Here is a 16013-nt window from a genome sequence, read left to right as displayed (position 1 = left end):
GCCTGGGACTCAGTATGGGTCTCCCACATGGGTGGCAGGGACTTGAGGACATGAGCCATCACTGCTGCTCCCAGGACGCACTGGCAGGGAGCGGGATTAGAAGCAGGGCAGCCAGGACTCAGACCTGCCTCTGACATGGGATAGAGGCGTGCAAGGCAGTGTCTCAACTGCGGTGCTGATTGCCCACCCCAAGCTGGAGGGTCTTACAGTGAGCCGGGGTGTGGGATTAGCTTTGCCCAAGTATCTGTGATAACCTGGGCAGTTTGGGGATCATTTTTTACCCTTTTAATTTTTTGCCGCGAAAGCCTACATGTGGCAGATGTATCTCCATCATCCAAAAGCCGAACACACGATGTCCTGCGATGGCTCTGGTGCGGGGGCATTTGTCCTCGGGGGCTGTTGGAATGTGGCCCTGTCTGCAGAGCTGTCCCTCCGTCCCTGGTCACTTTCTCTGGGACGGAGCACTCGCCTCGTATTGTGATGGCCTCCTCGTGTGTCCCCCTCTGAGCGGATTGTGACATCCATGGCAGGAACCCTGCCTGCCTGATCCCTGTGGGGATGCTAACACAGGCCTGAAGCGCAAAGTAGCTACTCAATAAGGGCTTCAATAAACGGGTGGATGTGTGTTGAGGTGGCGTGTGTGATCTGGGGGAATGGGACCTCGCTTGATTGCAACCCGGGGTGACTGAACAGAGTCCAGGCGCTCACGGTTGTGTGGAAGTGATCTACAACCGGGATCTGAGAGGTCCGGGCAACAGTGACCTTTGGCCACTAATAGGTGATAAGGACCGGTAGGGATCGCGAATGGAAGTGATGGAACACCAGCCACGCGTGAGTGGCTGGCGTAGCCTCCCAAGTGACTGTGATTGTGACCTACAGAGACCTGGCTCCGATGACCAGGACCCGCGGTGGAGGCCTTGTCCACTGCTCCGGGATGTACCTCCAAGACGCAGGGGATCTCAGCCGATAGCTGAGCTTATTCATCTGCCCTGGGAGCAGAGGTCCCCGAGACCTGTGGGCCTGGATTCAGGCTGGGAACAGGGCTCTCAGATTTCCAATTTTGTTTTGTTCAATAAAATATCCTCCCAAGGCCCCACACGTCATAGCTCTGCTCGGCCCCACGCAAACAAGGACTAGCGACGTGGGCTAGGTTGGTCAGTCCTCAGAAAACTCTTCCTGAAATATAACGTATATTTCCTATCCGCCACAAGCAGGCCCTCCGCCACCGCCTCCCCGAAAATGCTGCCCTTCATCCGGACCGCCCCCCCACACCCCGCCCCTAACCCCGCTACCGGCTCCTGGTGCGCCTGCGCGGAGGCGGGGCGGTGCTTTGCCCTTTGTTGTGGGCCCCAGTTTCCCAGGACACCGCGCGGCTCTGGGGTGGGGCTATGCAGATGAGGTACTCGGGGGCGGGGCGGTTGCGGCGGCGTCGGCGGCGGCCGGGGAGGGTCAGTTGGAGGCAGGCGCTCGCTGAGGCAGGAGGAGGGCTCTCGGCCCGCGGCCTGACAGGGACTTAGCCCGCAGAGATCGGCCCCGCGCGCGCGCGACCCCACACCCACCCACTCATCCACCTACCCACTCCCTGCGCCGCCTCCTCCCACCCTGAGCAGAGCCGCCGAGGATGATAAACACCCAGGACAGGTAACGGCCCGGCCCAGGCTCCCCGCCCCCATCCTCCCCTCATCTGCTCCAGAGGGCCCCCCCCCGACATCCAGCCGGCCCCTGCCCCCATCCACGGGGCCCCGTCCGCCCCCCACGGGGGCCCCTTTCCCCACTTCAGCCACCCGGGTCCGAGCTCCAGCCCCGCAACTGGGCCTCCTTCCGTCCTTTCGCCCCCTCCCTCCAGCCGGGCCTATCCCCCTCGGCCTGGCCTCCTCGTCCCCTAAAGCCCCCCGCAGACCGGACCCGACCTGCCATTTGGCTCCGCTTTTCCCTCAGCCCCGCTGGACGGAGCCCCACTTCCCCAAATTGGGCTTGCTCCCGCATCCAGATCCCCCAAATTGTTTCTCATATTCCCCATGTCTGTCTTGCTCTCCCTCTAAGTCACTTAGCCCTTCCCTCAGGAAAACAGCACCTCTCGCCGCCGCGGCCCCCTCCCCCCCCCCGGCCAGCCGCCGTCCTCCCGTCCTAGCTGGACCCGGGGCTCCCACCGCCTCCCCTCCCCCACTCCTCAGGCTCTAAGGTCTTCCCAGCCAGGCCCTGCCCTCCCCCTGCCCCTGGCTGCAGCCCGGCCTTCCCCTCCCGCCCCCCAGCACCCCTTTCCCGGCTAGGCCCCATTCTCCCTGGCTCCCGGCGTCGGTCCTTTTCGCTTTCAAACTTTGGACTCGGTTGCCGTCCGTCCTCGGTCCTGTTCCCTTAAGGTGTCCCCCAGCGCCCCCAAACGCTTCCTCTCAGCCAGAACTCGTCTGGTCCCTTCCTGTCTCGGCTGAACCCCACCTTGAGGTCTTGAGAACGCGGAGCGCAGCCCACCCCGGGCCCCGGAAAGCCCTTGCGTGCGCCCCCCTCCCGCATCGGGCACTCTGCTCTGGGCCTTCCCAAGTTCCTCCCTCGGAAGCCACCCCCAGCGTTCCCTCGCTGATGGGGAGAGAGGCTGCACCTCTTCTGCAGCTGAGCCCCGGGGCTTTTCTGGACATGCGTTGTGTCTGCTGGGCAGAGTTCCTCGCTCAGTGTCTCTCCTCTTTCCCCAGGCTGGCCCCCCTCATCCAGCCCTCATTTCTGCCCCAGACACTCTGATCCTGTCCGTGATTTCCTGAACCTCCTTAGGCACCACAGTGGTTTCCACTCAACTTGGGCTGGATTCCCTTCCTTGGTTCCGCCCAGACTTGTCGCTGCCTGACCTCCCAGCCTTTGCCCCCAGGGTTGGCCTTGGGGCCCCTGGCCCTCACTTGGGCCCCCTTCGTTTGCGAGCTGATCCATTCCTGTGCCGTTGGGCCGCGGTTTATCCAGAGCCAGACTCAGTTCCTCCTTCCGACTTGGCCTTGCTTGTTGCCCCTTCGCTGAGGGTTCCTCCCGGACGTGGGCTCCCTTCTCCCTGCAGCAGCCTCTAACTTCCCATTCCCGCCTGCTCAGCGCGCGCCCTCACTCCCATGCTCCTCCTGGGCTGTCAGCTTTTCTCCTGCTTGAGTGTTTGTTCACTCGGGCTGCACGTTTGAAAGATCAGTCACTGGGCCACACCTTCCCAGACTATCGGTGTTTTGTTTTCAAGCTCTCCAGCTATCTCCTACCTGCAGCCAGGGCCGAAACACACGGTCCCCGAGCCCCAGAGCCCCAGAGCCCGGGCCTTGCCTCCGTATTCCTTTGGTGATGTCAGTTCTCTGCTGACAAATCTTTGGCATGCAGTTCTTAGCCTTTCTCTCAGGGCCTGTGCGGAAGTGCCCAAGGGACCAAACTCTACCTGTGGTCAACTCAGTCCTCAGCCGTTGGCCGCGTTTTTCCCTCCCGATTCTCAAACTCATGTAGTCCTCCCACTCCCATCTCTTCCCTCCATAGAGAAAACTCACCCATCTCCTGGTTCTGCTCACCCTTCTCCTGGGTTCTGCCCCGTTTGGGTCCAGCGTCTGCCTCCCAAGCCCTCTGTTCTTTCTGCCTCATTTCGCTGCTTCCTTTCCTTTCTGGAATGCTTCGTCTCCAGTCCCTTCGCCTCCTCGCTTCTATGCTGTCTCTGCTAAGCCGGGCCCTCTGGAGCTGCGGAGCTGGGGTGGCTATGTAGCTGGATGGTACTGGGCGCGGACGGGGTTACTTGTGAAGAGGGCCGTGAGCGCTGAGGGTGGACAGCAGATCCGAGAGGGCAGGAGCAGGTGCGGGGTGGAGGGAAGCAGAGAAGCCGCAGCGAAACCCGCTCGAGGGGTATGTGGGTGACTTTTCTGCTCTGTGTGTGTCTGTGAGGGGGGCTAGAGAGCGGGCTCGGGGACCATTCTGTGGAGTCTCTGGACTGAGCTGGTCTAGATGCCAAGTTCTTTGCAGGCTAGGCTGAGCCCTGGAAGTTGAGCTAGGGAACAGCACATACGGGTCTTCACCGAGTGTGAGGATGAGAGGCCTGAGTTCCAGTGCTGGCCGAGTGTGCCTACATGTGAAGAGGGGTTGGGGTAGCTTGAAGATTGCCTTCCCGCTTCCTAAGTGGCAAAACGGGCTTGCTTGTCTCCAGGGCCCTTGCTTAGTGTCTTGGTAATTTGAGGGGCTTGGCTGTGTGGAAGTCAGGTGGAGGGAGGAGCCAACTGCTCTGCCAGGGCCTGGGCAGAAGCTAGGCCTTGGATCAGGCTCCTCTACTTTGGCCTGGGGGTGGGGTGTGCAGAGTGTCTGGTTTCTTAGAGTTACTGCAATCCTGTCTCCATAGCATGTTTCCCAGCCCCTAACTTTCTGAAAGGAGTCCCGGTAGAGCCCTAACGAGGGATTCTGATAAGAGCCGGATGTTCCCAGTCAGTGTTCTTGGTGTTTAGTATACGCAGAGGGGGGGGCTGGCTGGGCGGCTTGCTCCCATTGGGTGGGGGATGGGATTTCCAGCTTCCTTGGCTCCAGTGAAAAACTCGGGAGGTGGAGGCTTGTTTTCCTGGAAGAAATAGTTGCAGCGGAGCCTGCAGTATGTTTTGAAAACAAGGCTCTTCCTTCCTAGTGGTGCTCTGATTGGCAGCCCCGAAATGATGGCCAGGGGAGGAAGAAGACTAGTACAGCACTTTCATGCTTTTATTTTATTTTATTTTGAAAATGTGGTTTGAATCCAAGGAAATGAAGTTTCATGGCCTTTCTCTGCCTGGATTTGTAGGGGCGGGGAGACAGGATCTGTCCAAGACTTGCTTCATACCTTGTGACAATACGGGATGTAGAGGAGAGCTGGCCCTGGCTCAGCTGCCTTATTCTAATCAAACAGTGTGCCGATGGGCTCTGGGAAGTGTTGGGATCTACAGGTGGGTGGTTCTTGCTTTTGTGGTTTTGGGCGGGAGGTAGGCAGGGCCCAGGCGCACATCAGAGGCATCCTGAACATCTTCACCGAATGGTTTCCTGGACAGTGGGATCCCTGTGCCTTCCTGAAGATAGTGGTTGTGGTTACTCCCTGCTCATTGGCACTGTGGCTTGTGGAGCATGAGGTGGTAGGGAGAGCTGGTTTTCCCGAGATATACCTTCAAGGTCACTGTACAGACGCACAGAGATTCCTGCTATAGTCAGGAGACACCCCAAATTGGAGATATGCCTCAGAAAGCCATGTGGACTAATAATAGCAATTTCTTACCCTGCCAAGAAATCCAAATTTAGCCTCAGAGCTGCTCAGAAATACAAGAAAAGGGATTGAGGAGTGGGGAGAGGGATGTTACAAATGTGCATTTCTAGAAAAGAAAAGGAGTAGTTCCTCCCTGTTTGAAGCACTGTGGGGTTGGTTCCATGATTCGGAAGGCTGTGAAGCCTAATTGAAAGCTGTAGAGCAGAAATGGCCAAAGAGGGAGCAAGAATCGCGTTACTTGAAGTAAACAAAACAGGTAGTTTCCTGTTGGGCAGCAGCAGGAACACAAAATGCTTTGTACACGATAAGCCTTAAGAAAATGTCTGAGGCCTTTGCTACCGTATGAACAATGATGTAATTCTACCCTGAGAAAGGAGGTGGAACTGTGTGATGAGCTTCCTGTATAAACTAGATTGAGGTGTTTAAAAAGTAGAATTAAGGTCTTATTTAAGGCATGATTACCTAGCTATTCAGCCACTTCTGGGAAGTCCATGGTTGGGCCTGCTTTTGACAGGACACACACTGGTGTCGGCTGTGTGACATGGCGAGCAGACCTCAAGGTACAGGTATTCTAGCTGCCATCATAAGTGTGTGTCTTGTGGAGAATAAGCAAAAGCCAGTTTTGCTTTCAGCCTGGGATTCAGGATGGTGATGTCATTTTCTCTGTAATGGTGCTTAGTAATTAGACTCCCGTTGGAACGCAAAACGGCCCTAGTGAAAAAATGACTTATGCCGGGCATCTGCCCAGGGCCCCTTTCTCAGATGGAAGGGGCTTGGCACTGGAAATTAGCCTCTGCAATCACACTAGACTGGAGGTGGCCGCCACCTCCCACCTCTCTTCCTCTTTCTTTTTTGCTCGGTGTGATGGCAGCTCTGGATTGGCCTCCCTTTGCGTAGGGATTAGTCATGAGCGACGCTCCTAGTCGGAGTAGAAGTGCCAGTGTGAGCAGAGTGAGGGCATCCTGGGGATTGCGTGGGGCCAGGCCCGAGGCGTGAATGGCGCAGAAGTGGTTAAAAGTGGCAAAGGAATACAGAACACTGGGAATGTGGGTTTTGTGTCTTTTTATTTGATTCCAAAAGGTAGGTGATACCAAGGCCATGACCCTTCCTGACAGGTAATGGAAGCAGAGAAAGGCTGTGGACTTGAGTGAGCTGAGGAGGCCACTGATTCAAGCGAAACCTGATCAAAGTATATCAAAGAGAATTTGAATTCAAATATTGTGTTAGATGTAGCTAAATGAAAGTTAGACACAGACGTACTTTTATATTATGTCCCTACTTTGTGTAGCAGGCGGTACCCTGCTTTGAGCAAATGGAACATAAAAGTCAAAACTAACAAAGTCAGCTGAAGGTGATCTTTATCAAGAGATTTACAGTTAATTCTTCTAAAGCTTTTTTTATTTGAAAGACAAAGCGAGAGAATGAGATCTTCTATCTGCTGGTTCACTCCCCAACGTGACTGCTACAGCCAGGGCAGGGTCAGGCTAAATCCAAGAACCTGGAACTCCATCTGGGTTGGATGTGCAGGCAGCTGGATTGAAGTGGATCAGCCAGGACTTAAACCTGGAACTCTGATAGTGGGATGTGAGCATCGCAAATGACATTTTAAAAAAGATTTATTTATTTGAAAGAGTTACACAGAGAGAGGAGAGGCAGAGAGAGAGAGAGAGAGAGAAAGAGAAAGAGGGGTCATCCATCTGGTGGTTCACTCCCGCAATTAGCCGCAAAGGCCGGAGCTGCGCTGATCCAAAGCCCGGAGCCAGGAGCTTCCTCCAGGTCTCCCATGCGGGTGCAGGGGCCCAAGGAGTTGGGCCATTTTCTGCTGCTTTCCCAGGCCATAGCAGAGAGCTGGATTGCAAGTGGAGCAGCCGGGACTTGAACCGGCGCCCATATGGGATGCCGGCACTGCAGGTGGCAGCTTTACCTGCTATGCCACAGTGCTGCCCCCCACAATGACATTTTAACCTTTGCTTCATAACACTTGGCCCTGATTCTTTTTTTTTTTTTATTTTACTTATTTGAAAGTTACAGAGAGAGGCAGAGCCAGAGAGAGAGGTCTTCATTTCCGCTGGTTCACTCCCCAGATGGCCCCAACAGCCAGAGCTGAGCTGATTCGAAGCCAGGAGCTAGGAGCTTCTTCCGGGTTTTCCATGTCGGTGCAGGGGTCAAGGAGTTGGGCCATCTTCTACTGCTTTCCCAGGCCATAGCAGAGAGCTGGATCGAAAGAAGAGCAGCTGGGACTTGAACTGGCACCTGTATGGGATGCTGGTGCTGCAGGATGTGGCCTCAACCCACTGCGCCACAGCACTGTTCCCCCTGATTGTTTTAAATAGCAGAGACTTGAAGATAGGATTTGAATCATAAACATTTGATTTGGGGCTGATATTATGGCGCGGTGGGTTAAACTGCTCCCTGCAACACTGGCAGTTTGAGTCCTGGCTGTTCCATCCAGTTCCTTGCTAATGCACCTGGGAGAAGCATAGACGATGACCCAGATGGAATCCCAGGCTCCTGGCTCCGGCCTGGCCCAGCCCTGGCTGCTGGGGCCATCTGGGGAGTGAACCAGCAGACAGAAGCTCTTTCTTGGTCTCTTCTGCCTTTCAAATAAACAGATCTTTAATTTTTTTAATTTACCATCAGGATTTCCCAGGAATATATCTGTTGCATACACTACCTGTCTGTAGCCACTGTATGAAGTATAACTTGCTAAGTGCATTTCAGACGAGTTTCATAGACTTTAGGCAGCAGGGTGTGATACGTTCGTAGCACTCAGGTATCCTGAGAGCTTCCAAGGGCTTGTCCTGTAACACACAGCTGAGAAGATAAATAGTGCTAACTGACCAGCACTAATATCCTGTCTCTGCCACGTTGATGCTGGGTCCCTGGTACCCTTGTTCCCAGCGTGGTGTATTTTTCTTCTCCAAAAGCAGGTGCAGTCCAGCGGAAGCTTTGGGTTCCGTGTGACACATTTGATTCTCCCGAATCAGCCTGCCCTTTTCAGCCCCTGCGCTGAGCATCCTAGATCATGCTTCTGATGACGGGGATTGAGCGAGGTGTGAGCCTGACGTGGTGGCTCTTCTGATGGATGGCTTGTGCTTAGAAGCCCGTTTCTCTTGAGCTTAAATTCTTCTAATGAGGTTGGTGGCATATCTTGCCACAACACCATTTGAACACTAAAGCCAGTATTAGAAGAGAAGGTCTTTACTGGGCAATTTATGACCCTTAATTTCTTTAACTAACACATATGTACCCATCTCCCTTCCTTTCTTCAAAAATGACAGTCAGGTGTTTTGAAAGGGAGGTAGTTTGGCCATTCACAGTGTCATAACAGGTGCTTTATAATGAATGAATGATTGTTGTGACCTACTCTATATTAGGCTTACTCCAAGTCCCAGCTGTTTCTCTTAGGGACCTGGAACTGGACCCCACTAACCCTGCCCCCACCCACCCCTATTGCTGCCTTTTGCAGACCTTATGGGGCAGGGCAAAGTATCTCCAGGATCCTTGTGTGTGTGTGAGTCGGGAAGTAAATGATTTGTTACCCTGGCATCTTCTTGCATTTATTTGAAGAGGAGAGAGATTAGCAAACCAGAAATACCACAAGTTCATAGATTAGTGCTGGACACGGGGCAGGCTCCAGGGACTATTTCTAGGAAGACAAAAGGGATTCAGGATCTTATAAAAAGCAATTCACTTTATTCTGGTCTTTCTAGTGGATTGACCCCATTGCTTCAGCTGTTTGCCGGTGAAAATTAGCCAAGAACCAAGATGGTGGTTGGCACGCAGAGCAGAGGTTGAATGTAGCTTACTCATCTGAAGCCCATTTGAAGAATAGTTCCTTTGGAAGTGGGAGTCTGGCACCAGAATTCTAGAATTCTGCAGGGTCTCAATGATCTAGTTGTTTTGTGAACCCAGGCAATTCTCCTAGTGGAAAAGGCAACGTCCCCTCTGCATGTCCTCATCTGTCTCGCTTAGTCCTTGGGTTGCTCCACTGACCGATACGAGCAAGCCAGCTTCTTCCAGTGGCCCAGCCTTCCCGGTGCCCTCACAGGGACCTCAGCACAGGTCAGAAGCAGTCCCTGGGGAATGAGAAGGGACTCGCTACGGGGAGGGAGGCAGTGGTGTGCCTCTGCCTATGGAAACCCCCCGTCCTTGTCGTATTTTTTCCAGCCTGGATGCTATTATTCTGCCCTTAATCACATTGGAAGGGGGAATCATAATAGCTCATTGTCCCCAGCAGAAAACAGCGCTAGTCCTTGAAAACAGCGAGGGGCAGGAGCCTCTGTCCTGCCCTTCCTGGTAGCGGCCTGAGGTCTTTCAGAGGAGGCAGCTGGGGCGTCTGGTTATTAAACCCAGATGTGATGTTGCTCCAGGCCCGTGGCCACTTCCCTGGGAACTCCATGCCTAGAGAAATTTCCACGTGGACTTTTATGTCCCAGTTGCGTCCTGAGAGAACAGACCTAGGAGCTGAGCACTGGCGGGCTGGGACTTCTGTCTCGGCTGCTGTGCTGACGGGGCTGCCTGCCTGGTTTGTAAGGGCCAAGTTCAGCTCCATTGCCGTTCACTTCGAAGGGCCCAAGATTGGCAGCCATGTTATATAAAACAAAGATGGTGTGAGGGGTGCTTGCCTTGCACTGTTTCACCACTGGGTCTCAGGCAAAGACAACCACAACCCTTATTTGCTGATTTCCGTGGTTTAAATACCCCCATCCTTCTCAGCTGGTTCAAGCTACCAGCACCACTAAACAGAGATGAGAAGGGGTGTGCACAGTCGTGTCAGCTGACCCCAGCACACCCCTGGTACACCCTAGGTGTCACCCAGTGGCCTTCCAGCTGGCGCGGCTGGGGTGTGGCGGCTGTAGGACGGGCCTGCTGCTGAGTCATGGTTTACCGCATAATCAGTCTGCCTCGCACCGCTTCACTGCCCCTGCCCCTGGGGACCTCACATCTCCCCAGCACGTTCAGAGGACAGTGGAGCAGACTGGAGCCTTGGTGTGGGCCACCTGCAAATCCTGGCGGCCAGCAAGGGGGCACGCCCAGAAGTGACGTGAGCGCCTCGGGGAGCCGTCCCCCTCCAGGGCATCTGCTTCCTGCCCGCCTTACTCAGGTCGCGGCACACAGAACTCCCCCACCACACCCCCGCCTCAGCGCCTGCTCTGCGCACTTCAGTCTTTCCTGAATTCTCCCGCCCGGGTTGTGATAGGACACACCAGAGACAAACCCAGACGCCAGAATGACCTGTGTACCATAGTGCACTCTGCTCTGGGAGCCAAACCCTGCATTTGGTTTCCTTCTGAATCCTGGAGGGGTCTGGGGAGGTATTCTCATTCCAGTTCCTCCGCCGAGAGGGGCGATGGGGCCCATCCCTGGGAAAGAGGCACTGCTGGAGCAGGGGGAGTGGCGGCAGGCAGGCCGGGGCCCTCCCGAGGTGTGCCCGGGTCCGGTCTGTTTGAGAACGTCTGACGGCTGCCACCTCGGCCCGTTGTATCCACTGGACGTCCACGGCCCTGCTGGGACTCCCTCACGCAGCCGGTTCCCTCGATGGGAGCAACAGAAGTTCTGGAGGCGAAAGCTGTGGAGACCGGGGTCGTGGTGTTCTTAAAACACCTGTTTGGGGAGGGCTGCGCAGGGACGGGGCTGGGTTTTGCGTGAAGCCCTCGGGTCTTGGTGTTTACCATCGCGCCGTCTCTGTCTCTTGCAGCAGTATTTTGCCTTTGAGTAACTGTCCCCAGCTCCAGTGCTGCAGGCACATCGTTCCGGGGCCTCTGTGGTGCTCCTGATGCCCCTCACCCACTGTCGAAGATCCCCGGTGGGCGAGGGGGTGGCAGGGATCCTTCTCTCTCAGCTCTAATATATAAGGTAAGGAGGACTCTGGGGGGGGAGGACTCTGAGGGGTCATCCCAGCCTTCAGTCCTGGGACTCAGGCCAGGCCGGGGCGGGGACTGGGCAGGACTCTCAACCGAGGCCACGAGCTGGCTTTTCCGGAGCACCAGCAGGAGGGTGTCAGCGCTCGTCTGTGCCTGGGGCCCGGGGTCGGCTTGCCTTCTCCCGGGACTGCCGTGGGGTAGGCGAGCGAGCGAAAACCTGATCGTGCCGGTGGTGAGCACGGCTGCACGTGCACCCGGAGCAGGCTGCAGCAGAGCGGCGGCCAAGTCCTCACACGTGCCCTCATGCGTGTTCTCGTTTGCGCCCCCTTCAGAGAGGGACGGGGGAAGGCGCGGGCTCTGCCAGCAGGGAGACCTGTGCTGGAGTCAACTCTGCCTTGTACCCTGGGAGCCCCGCGTCAGCTGCTGGGAGGCCCCGGATCTTAGGGTCCACGCGGAGTTACCGATGCTGGAGGTGACAGGGCAGCACCTTGCTGGTGGGCACTGCTGAATACGCCCCCTCCCAGCATTCTGCTCTCAGACAGCGCCAGTGAGGCATTTTCACGCGTGCTGGCCTGGCCTGGCCTGGCCCCCGGCACACTCAGCGCCGCCTGGGTGAGGGGCGGGTGACGTGGCGGGAAGCAGCGGTGGGTTCGTCTACTGCGGCTTTCCTCCCCAGGACGAGAAGCTCACTGTGACCCAGGACCTCCCTGTGAACGAGGGGAAACCTCACATCGTCCATTTCCGGTATGAGGTCACCGAAGTGAAAGTCTCTTCCTGGGACGCAGTCCTGTCCAGCCAGAGCCTGTTTGTGGAAATCCCAGATGGATTATTAGCTGATGGGAGCAAAGAAGGGTAAGGAGCAGGTGTTGGGGGCAGGGGGAAGAGGTCCCACCTCAGAGGGTCTGTGCTGACGGGGAACGGATTTGTAGGGGCGTCTCCCTAGCTCAAGACTTCCCGAGTGGATAGCATTTTCTAACAGGTTATTTTTAGCTAGTAAAACAGACTTATAATTAAAAGATCATTGTCACATTAACCAAATGCCTGACACTTAATCATCCGTGGTCCACTCTCCCCAGCGGAAACCCAGTTTCCCTCGAGCCCCTACAGTGGTGCAGGAGTTGGGCGGACTGGCAAGGCCCTCCGGAGCCCAGGGCGGCAGCAGTCCCAGCATGGGGTCCTGGGCGGCCCCAGCCTCCTGCGGAAGTACTTGTAGGCAGCGCTGGGGCCGGGGCGCTCCTCGGCGGGCTGTTCCCGCGGGCAGTGCAGGAGCGCTTGGTTACCCTGAGTTGCGGAATGAAGCACTGCCCACTTCTAGATGGAAAACATTGCCAGTTCGGGTCTCAGGCAGACCGAAGGTGGCCAGTGTTGCCCCCGGCTGAAGAACCCGTCACAGGAGAGAGGACCGCTTCCCCCTGAAGCAGGGCTCCTGGGGTCTCCAAGTGGGAACTTGCCGCCCGCACGGGCGCCTTCCAGTGCCGGCCCTCGGCCTCAGAGCAGCCTCTCGGGGGGAGGCTGGGAGCGGGCTCCAGCAGCTTGTGCTTCCTGCAGATTGCTAGCACTGCTCGAGTTTGCTGAAGAGAAGATGAAAGTGAACTACGTCTTCATCTGCTTCAGGAAGGGCCGGGAGGACAGAGGTGAGGCGGCAGGGCGAACCCCGGCAAGCTGCGGGGGGGGGGGGGCACCCCGGGGTGGATAAAGGCCGGTGCTGTGCGTCTGCCCGCAGCCGGGCTCCCCTCTGCGCGCCTGCCCTCTGTCTCATCAGCACCTTTGTCGCTCTGTCCTGCAGCTCCGCTCCTGAAGACCTTCAGCTTCTTGGGCTTTGAGATCGTACGTCCAGGCCATCCCTGTGTCCCCGCCCGGCCGGATGTTATGTTCATGGTGTACCCTCTGGACCAGAATCTGTCCGATGAGGACTAGCGGTCACAGAGGATGCTTTGCCCAAGAGCCGCGGTGGGGGAGGAGGGGAAGTTAGGCAGCCCTGGGACAGAGGAGAGGGCTCCTCGCTGTCTAGGGAAAGACGCTGAGGGCTCAGGGCGAGGGCCGCCTGTTGTGTTCTCGGAGTTGACTCGTTGACATTGTTTTCCATAAAGAACAGTATAAACATATTATTCACATGTAATCACCATAGTAAATGAAGATGTTTATGAACTGGCATTAGAAGCTTTTTAACTGCGCTGTGTGATGTGCTCTGTCTAGCCTAGGGGAGGGGCTGTCCTGGTCCGGGGGCCAGGCCTGGGGGCTGGTGGGCAGCACTGGCAGGCTCAGTTCCCCCGCGGTTGGTTTTCTTTTTGTTTTTTGTTTTGGTTTTGAAGACTTAACGTTGTTTCCTTTCTTTGCTTCTTGTCCCCCAGGGGCCCCTGAGTGTAGGCTTCTCCACCCCTGGGCAGTGTCCTTGAGGTGTTTTCTGACCTCTGCCTGGGCTCCTCTGTGCATCTGTGTCCGGCCCGGACTACGTGGGCCTGACGGCTCCCTCTTCACAGCTTAGTGTTCCTCTGGCATCTGGTTAAGCTGGCTTAATCTGTTTAATGTTATCAGTGCATTTAAAATAGGGGCATTGAAGCTCACGCCCACCACCGGGGCCTTGTCAGGGGTGCTGGGCCCAACTCAGCTTCTCCAGTCACCACCAAGAGTTGGCGCTCCTGTGGCCCAGGGCCCAAGGACCAGAGAGGAGGAGGAACCACCACTCAGGGCCTGGGAACTCTGGGGAAACCTGTTGTTAGGGACTGGATGCCTCTGGCTGGCCGAGTGTAATGCCGACGGCCCCCAGCCCAGGTCCCGAGTAGTGCCTGGGACGTGGGGGAGCAGAGGTGGCCCGCCCTTTTCAGTTTTCACTGAACAGCTTGTTCTAAGGGGAGAGGCCAGGGAAGAGCTCTAGACTGGGACAGGGGGTGGGGGTGTCAGGGAGGCCAGTGTGTTGTGTTAACTGTGTCAATAAACTGATTTAAAGCTGTGGTCGGTCTCTCTTTATTCCGTATCAGGACCAACTTCCCAGCACCACGGTTTTTGAGTCGAAGCCCAACTCTAGTTGGGAGAGAACTGCGAGTGCGGTGCTGCAGAGAACTGGCTGCGGCCCCTGGGCACAGGCACTGTGGTGCGGGGTTGCTAGGAGTCCGGGACATCCTGCCAGGGCCCCCAGAGAGATGCCGCCTACACATCAGCTTCGTCTCGAGAGGAGGCGACCGGCCAGGATCCGAAGCCGCTCTTACCTGTGCCTTGTATCCAGAAGGCGCGGCGCCCAGTGCTGAGCACCGGAAGGAAGCAGTCTTTGGGTCTTTGGGTTTTCTCCGCTTGGAGCCGCTGCCCTAGGGTGTGGCCCTGCAGAGGGCGAGTCCGCTTTACCCTGCTTTTTGTGTTTAACTCCTCACAGGCTTTTTAGCACTTTTTCCATTTTGCCTGTTTCGTCTGAGTGCAGGGCAGGTGTTTACCTCTGGCACCTTTCCAGCTGCTGGCCACTGGCCCTCAGTTTGTCTCCAGATCTCTGGCCCATCTTCACACTGCTTTTCATGGCGCTTGTGTTTCTATTGTGGGCCTGGACGCCACCTGGTATTCACTAAAATGAGCGAGGCTGGGGCTGGGGACAAGCAGTTCAACTCCTGGGGGCTTGAAGACCGCTCCTACGAAACACGGAACTCCTGGGGCAGCTAAGGGGAGGATGCAGTTTAGGATCCAGATATATTTTTAGGATTTATTTATTTATTTGAAAGAGTTACACACACACACACACACACACAGAGGTCTTCCATCTGCTGGTTCACTCCCCAATTGGCTGCAATGGTCAGAGCTGAGCTGATCTGAAGCCAGGAGCCAGGAGCTTCCTCTGGGTCTCCCATATGGGTACAGGGGCCCAAGTCCTTGGGCCATCTTCTACTGCTTTCCCAGGCCACAGCAGAGAGCTGGATTGGAAGTAGAGCAGCCAGGACTAGAACTGACACCCATATGGGATGCTGGCACCGCAGGCGGAGGCTTAGCGCACTACACCACATCATTGGCCCCAGGATTCAGATGTTAAACCCAAGACATTTTTAAGAAAGGAAGAACAGAGGCGGGGGTGGAGGGAGGCTGGCATTGTAGCGTAGTGAGTACAGCTGCCGTCTGCAGTGCTGGCATCCCATACGGGGTGCTGGTTTGTGTCCTGGCTGCTCCACTTCTGATCCAGCTCCCTGCTAATGACCTGGGAAAGCAGCAGATGGCAGCCCAAGTACTTGGGCTCCTGCCACCCACATTGGAGTCCTAGATGAAGCAGCTTCAGGCTTTAGCTTGGCCCAGTCCTGGCTGTTGCAGTCATCTGTGGAGTGAACCAATGGATGGAAGAGCTCTTTCTCTGTCTTTCCTCCTTCCCTCTCTCTGTAACTCTTTCAAAGAAACAAATTAAAATAAATCTTGAAGGACCAAGACAAAACTCAGTCCTTTAACTCCCCCGCCCAATCCCTCAGAGAAACACACTTGAGACTCTGCTGCCATCTGTTGGTGGCTCCCCTTCAGTGCAGCCAGAGGTAGGAGGACTGAACTGACACCCAGCACCCAGTCAAGGCTTCCCTTTCATATCAGAGTTGTGCTGTTGAAGACCACTGACAGGAAAGGCACACTCAAAGGCTGTGCTCCAACTAAAAACAACTCAGAACATTTTGTGGGGTGGGGGAGTGAGACAGGAGAGGTACGTGAAAGGCAAACTAAGTCTAAATTTAAGAACAGGGACATTAAAAACTTTATTCAATAAATACAACAAATAATTTAAAAATATATTTCAATTCCAAAGCCAGTTAAGAAGAGGGAGTGGTGAGAAGAGGACGGAGGAGGAGGAAGGGGCGGGAAGAGGAAGCGGCCCGACAATGGTGGGGCTGTTTCGGACGCATCACCCTTTGGAGTTTGAGCAGACGCGCTTGACCCATCCGCCCTTAGCCCTGGTTCTGAGGGGTAACTGTAGCAGTCCACCG

The 16013-nt window shown here is 55.9% G+C and overlaps 1 protein-coding gene across 1 annotated transcript; it reads left to right on the top strand.

The window, feature by feature from the left end:
* The first annotated feature begins 1402 nt into the window (after positions 1-1402).
* Positions 1403-14031, top strand: OAZ2 (ornithine decarboxylase antizyme 2). Its single transcript, NM_001291912.1, is given in 5 exon segments — positions 1403-1641; positions 10914-11071; positions 11756-11931; positions 12628-12713; positions 12866-14031. Coding segments are annotated over 5 exon segments (570 nt in total). The 5' UTR covers positions 1403-1621; the 3' UTR covers positions 12997-14031.
* Positions 14032-16013: the final 1982 nt, after the last annotated feature.

The sequence above is a fragment of the Oryctolagus cuniculus genome, chromosome 12 (genome assembly GCF_964237555.1).
Source record: "Oryctolagus cuniculus chromosome 12, mOryCun1.1, whole genome shotgun sequence".
In the NCBI taxonomy this organism is placed as follows: Eukaryota; Metazoa; Chordata; class Mammalia; order Lagomorpha; family Leporidae; genus Oryctolagus; species Oryctolagus cuniculus.
Note: the sequence above shows the minus strand (reverse complement) of the source record. Positions and strands in the feature narration are given on the sequence as shown.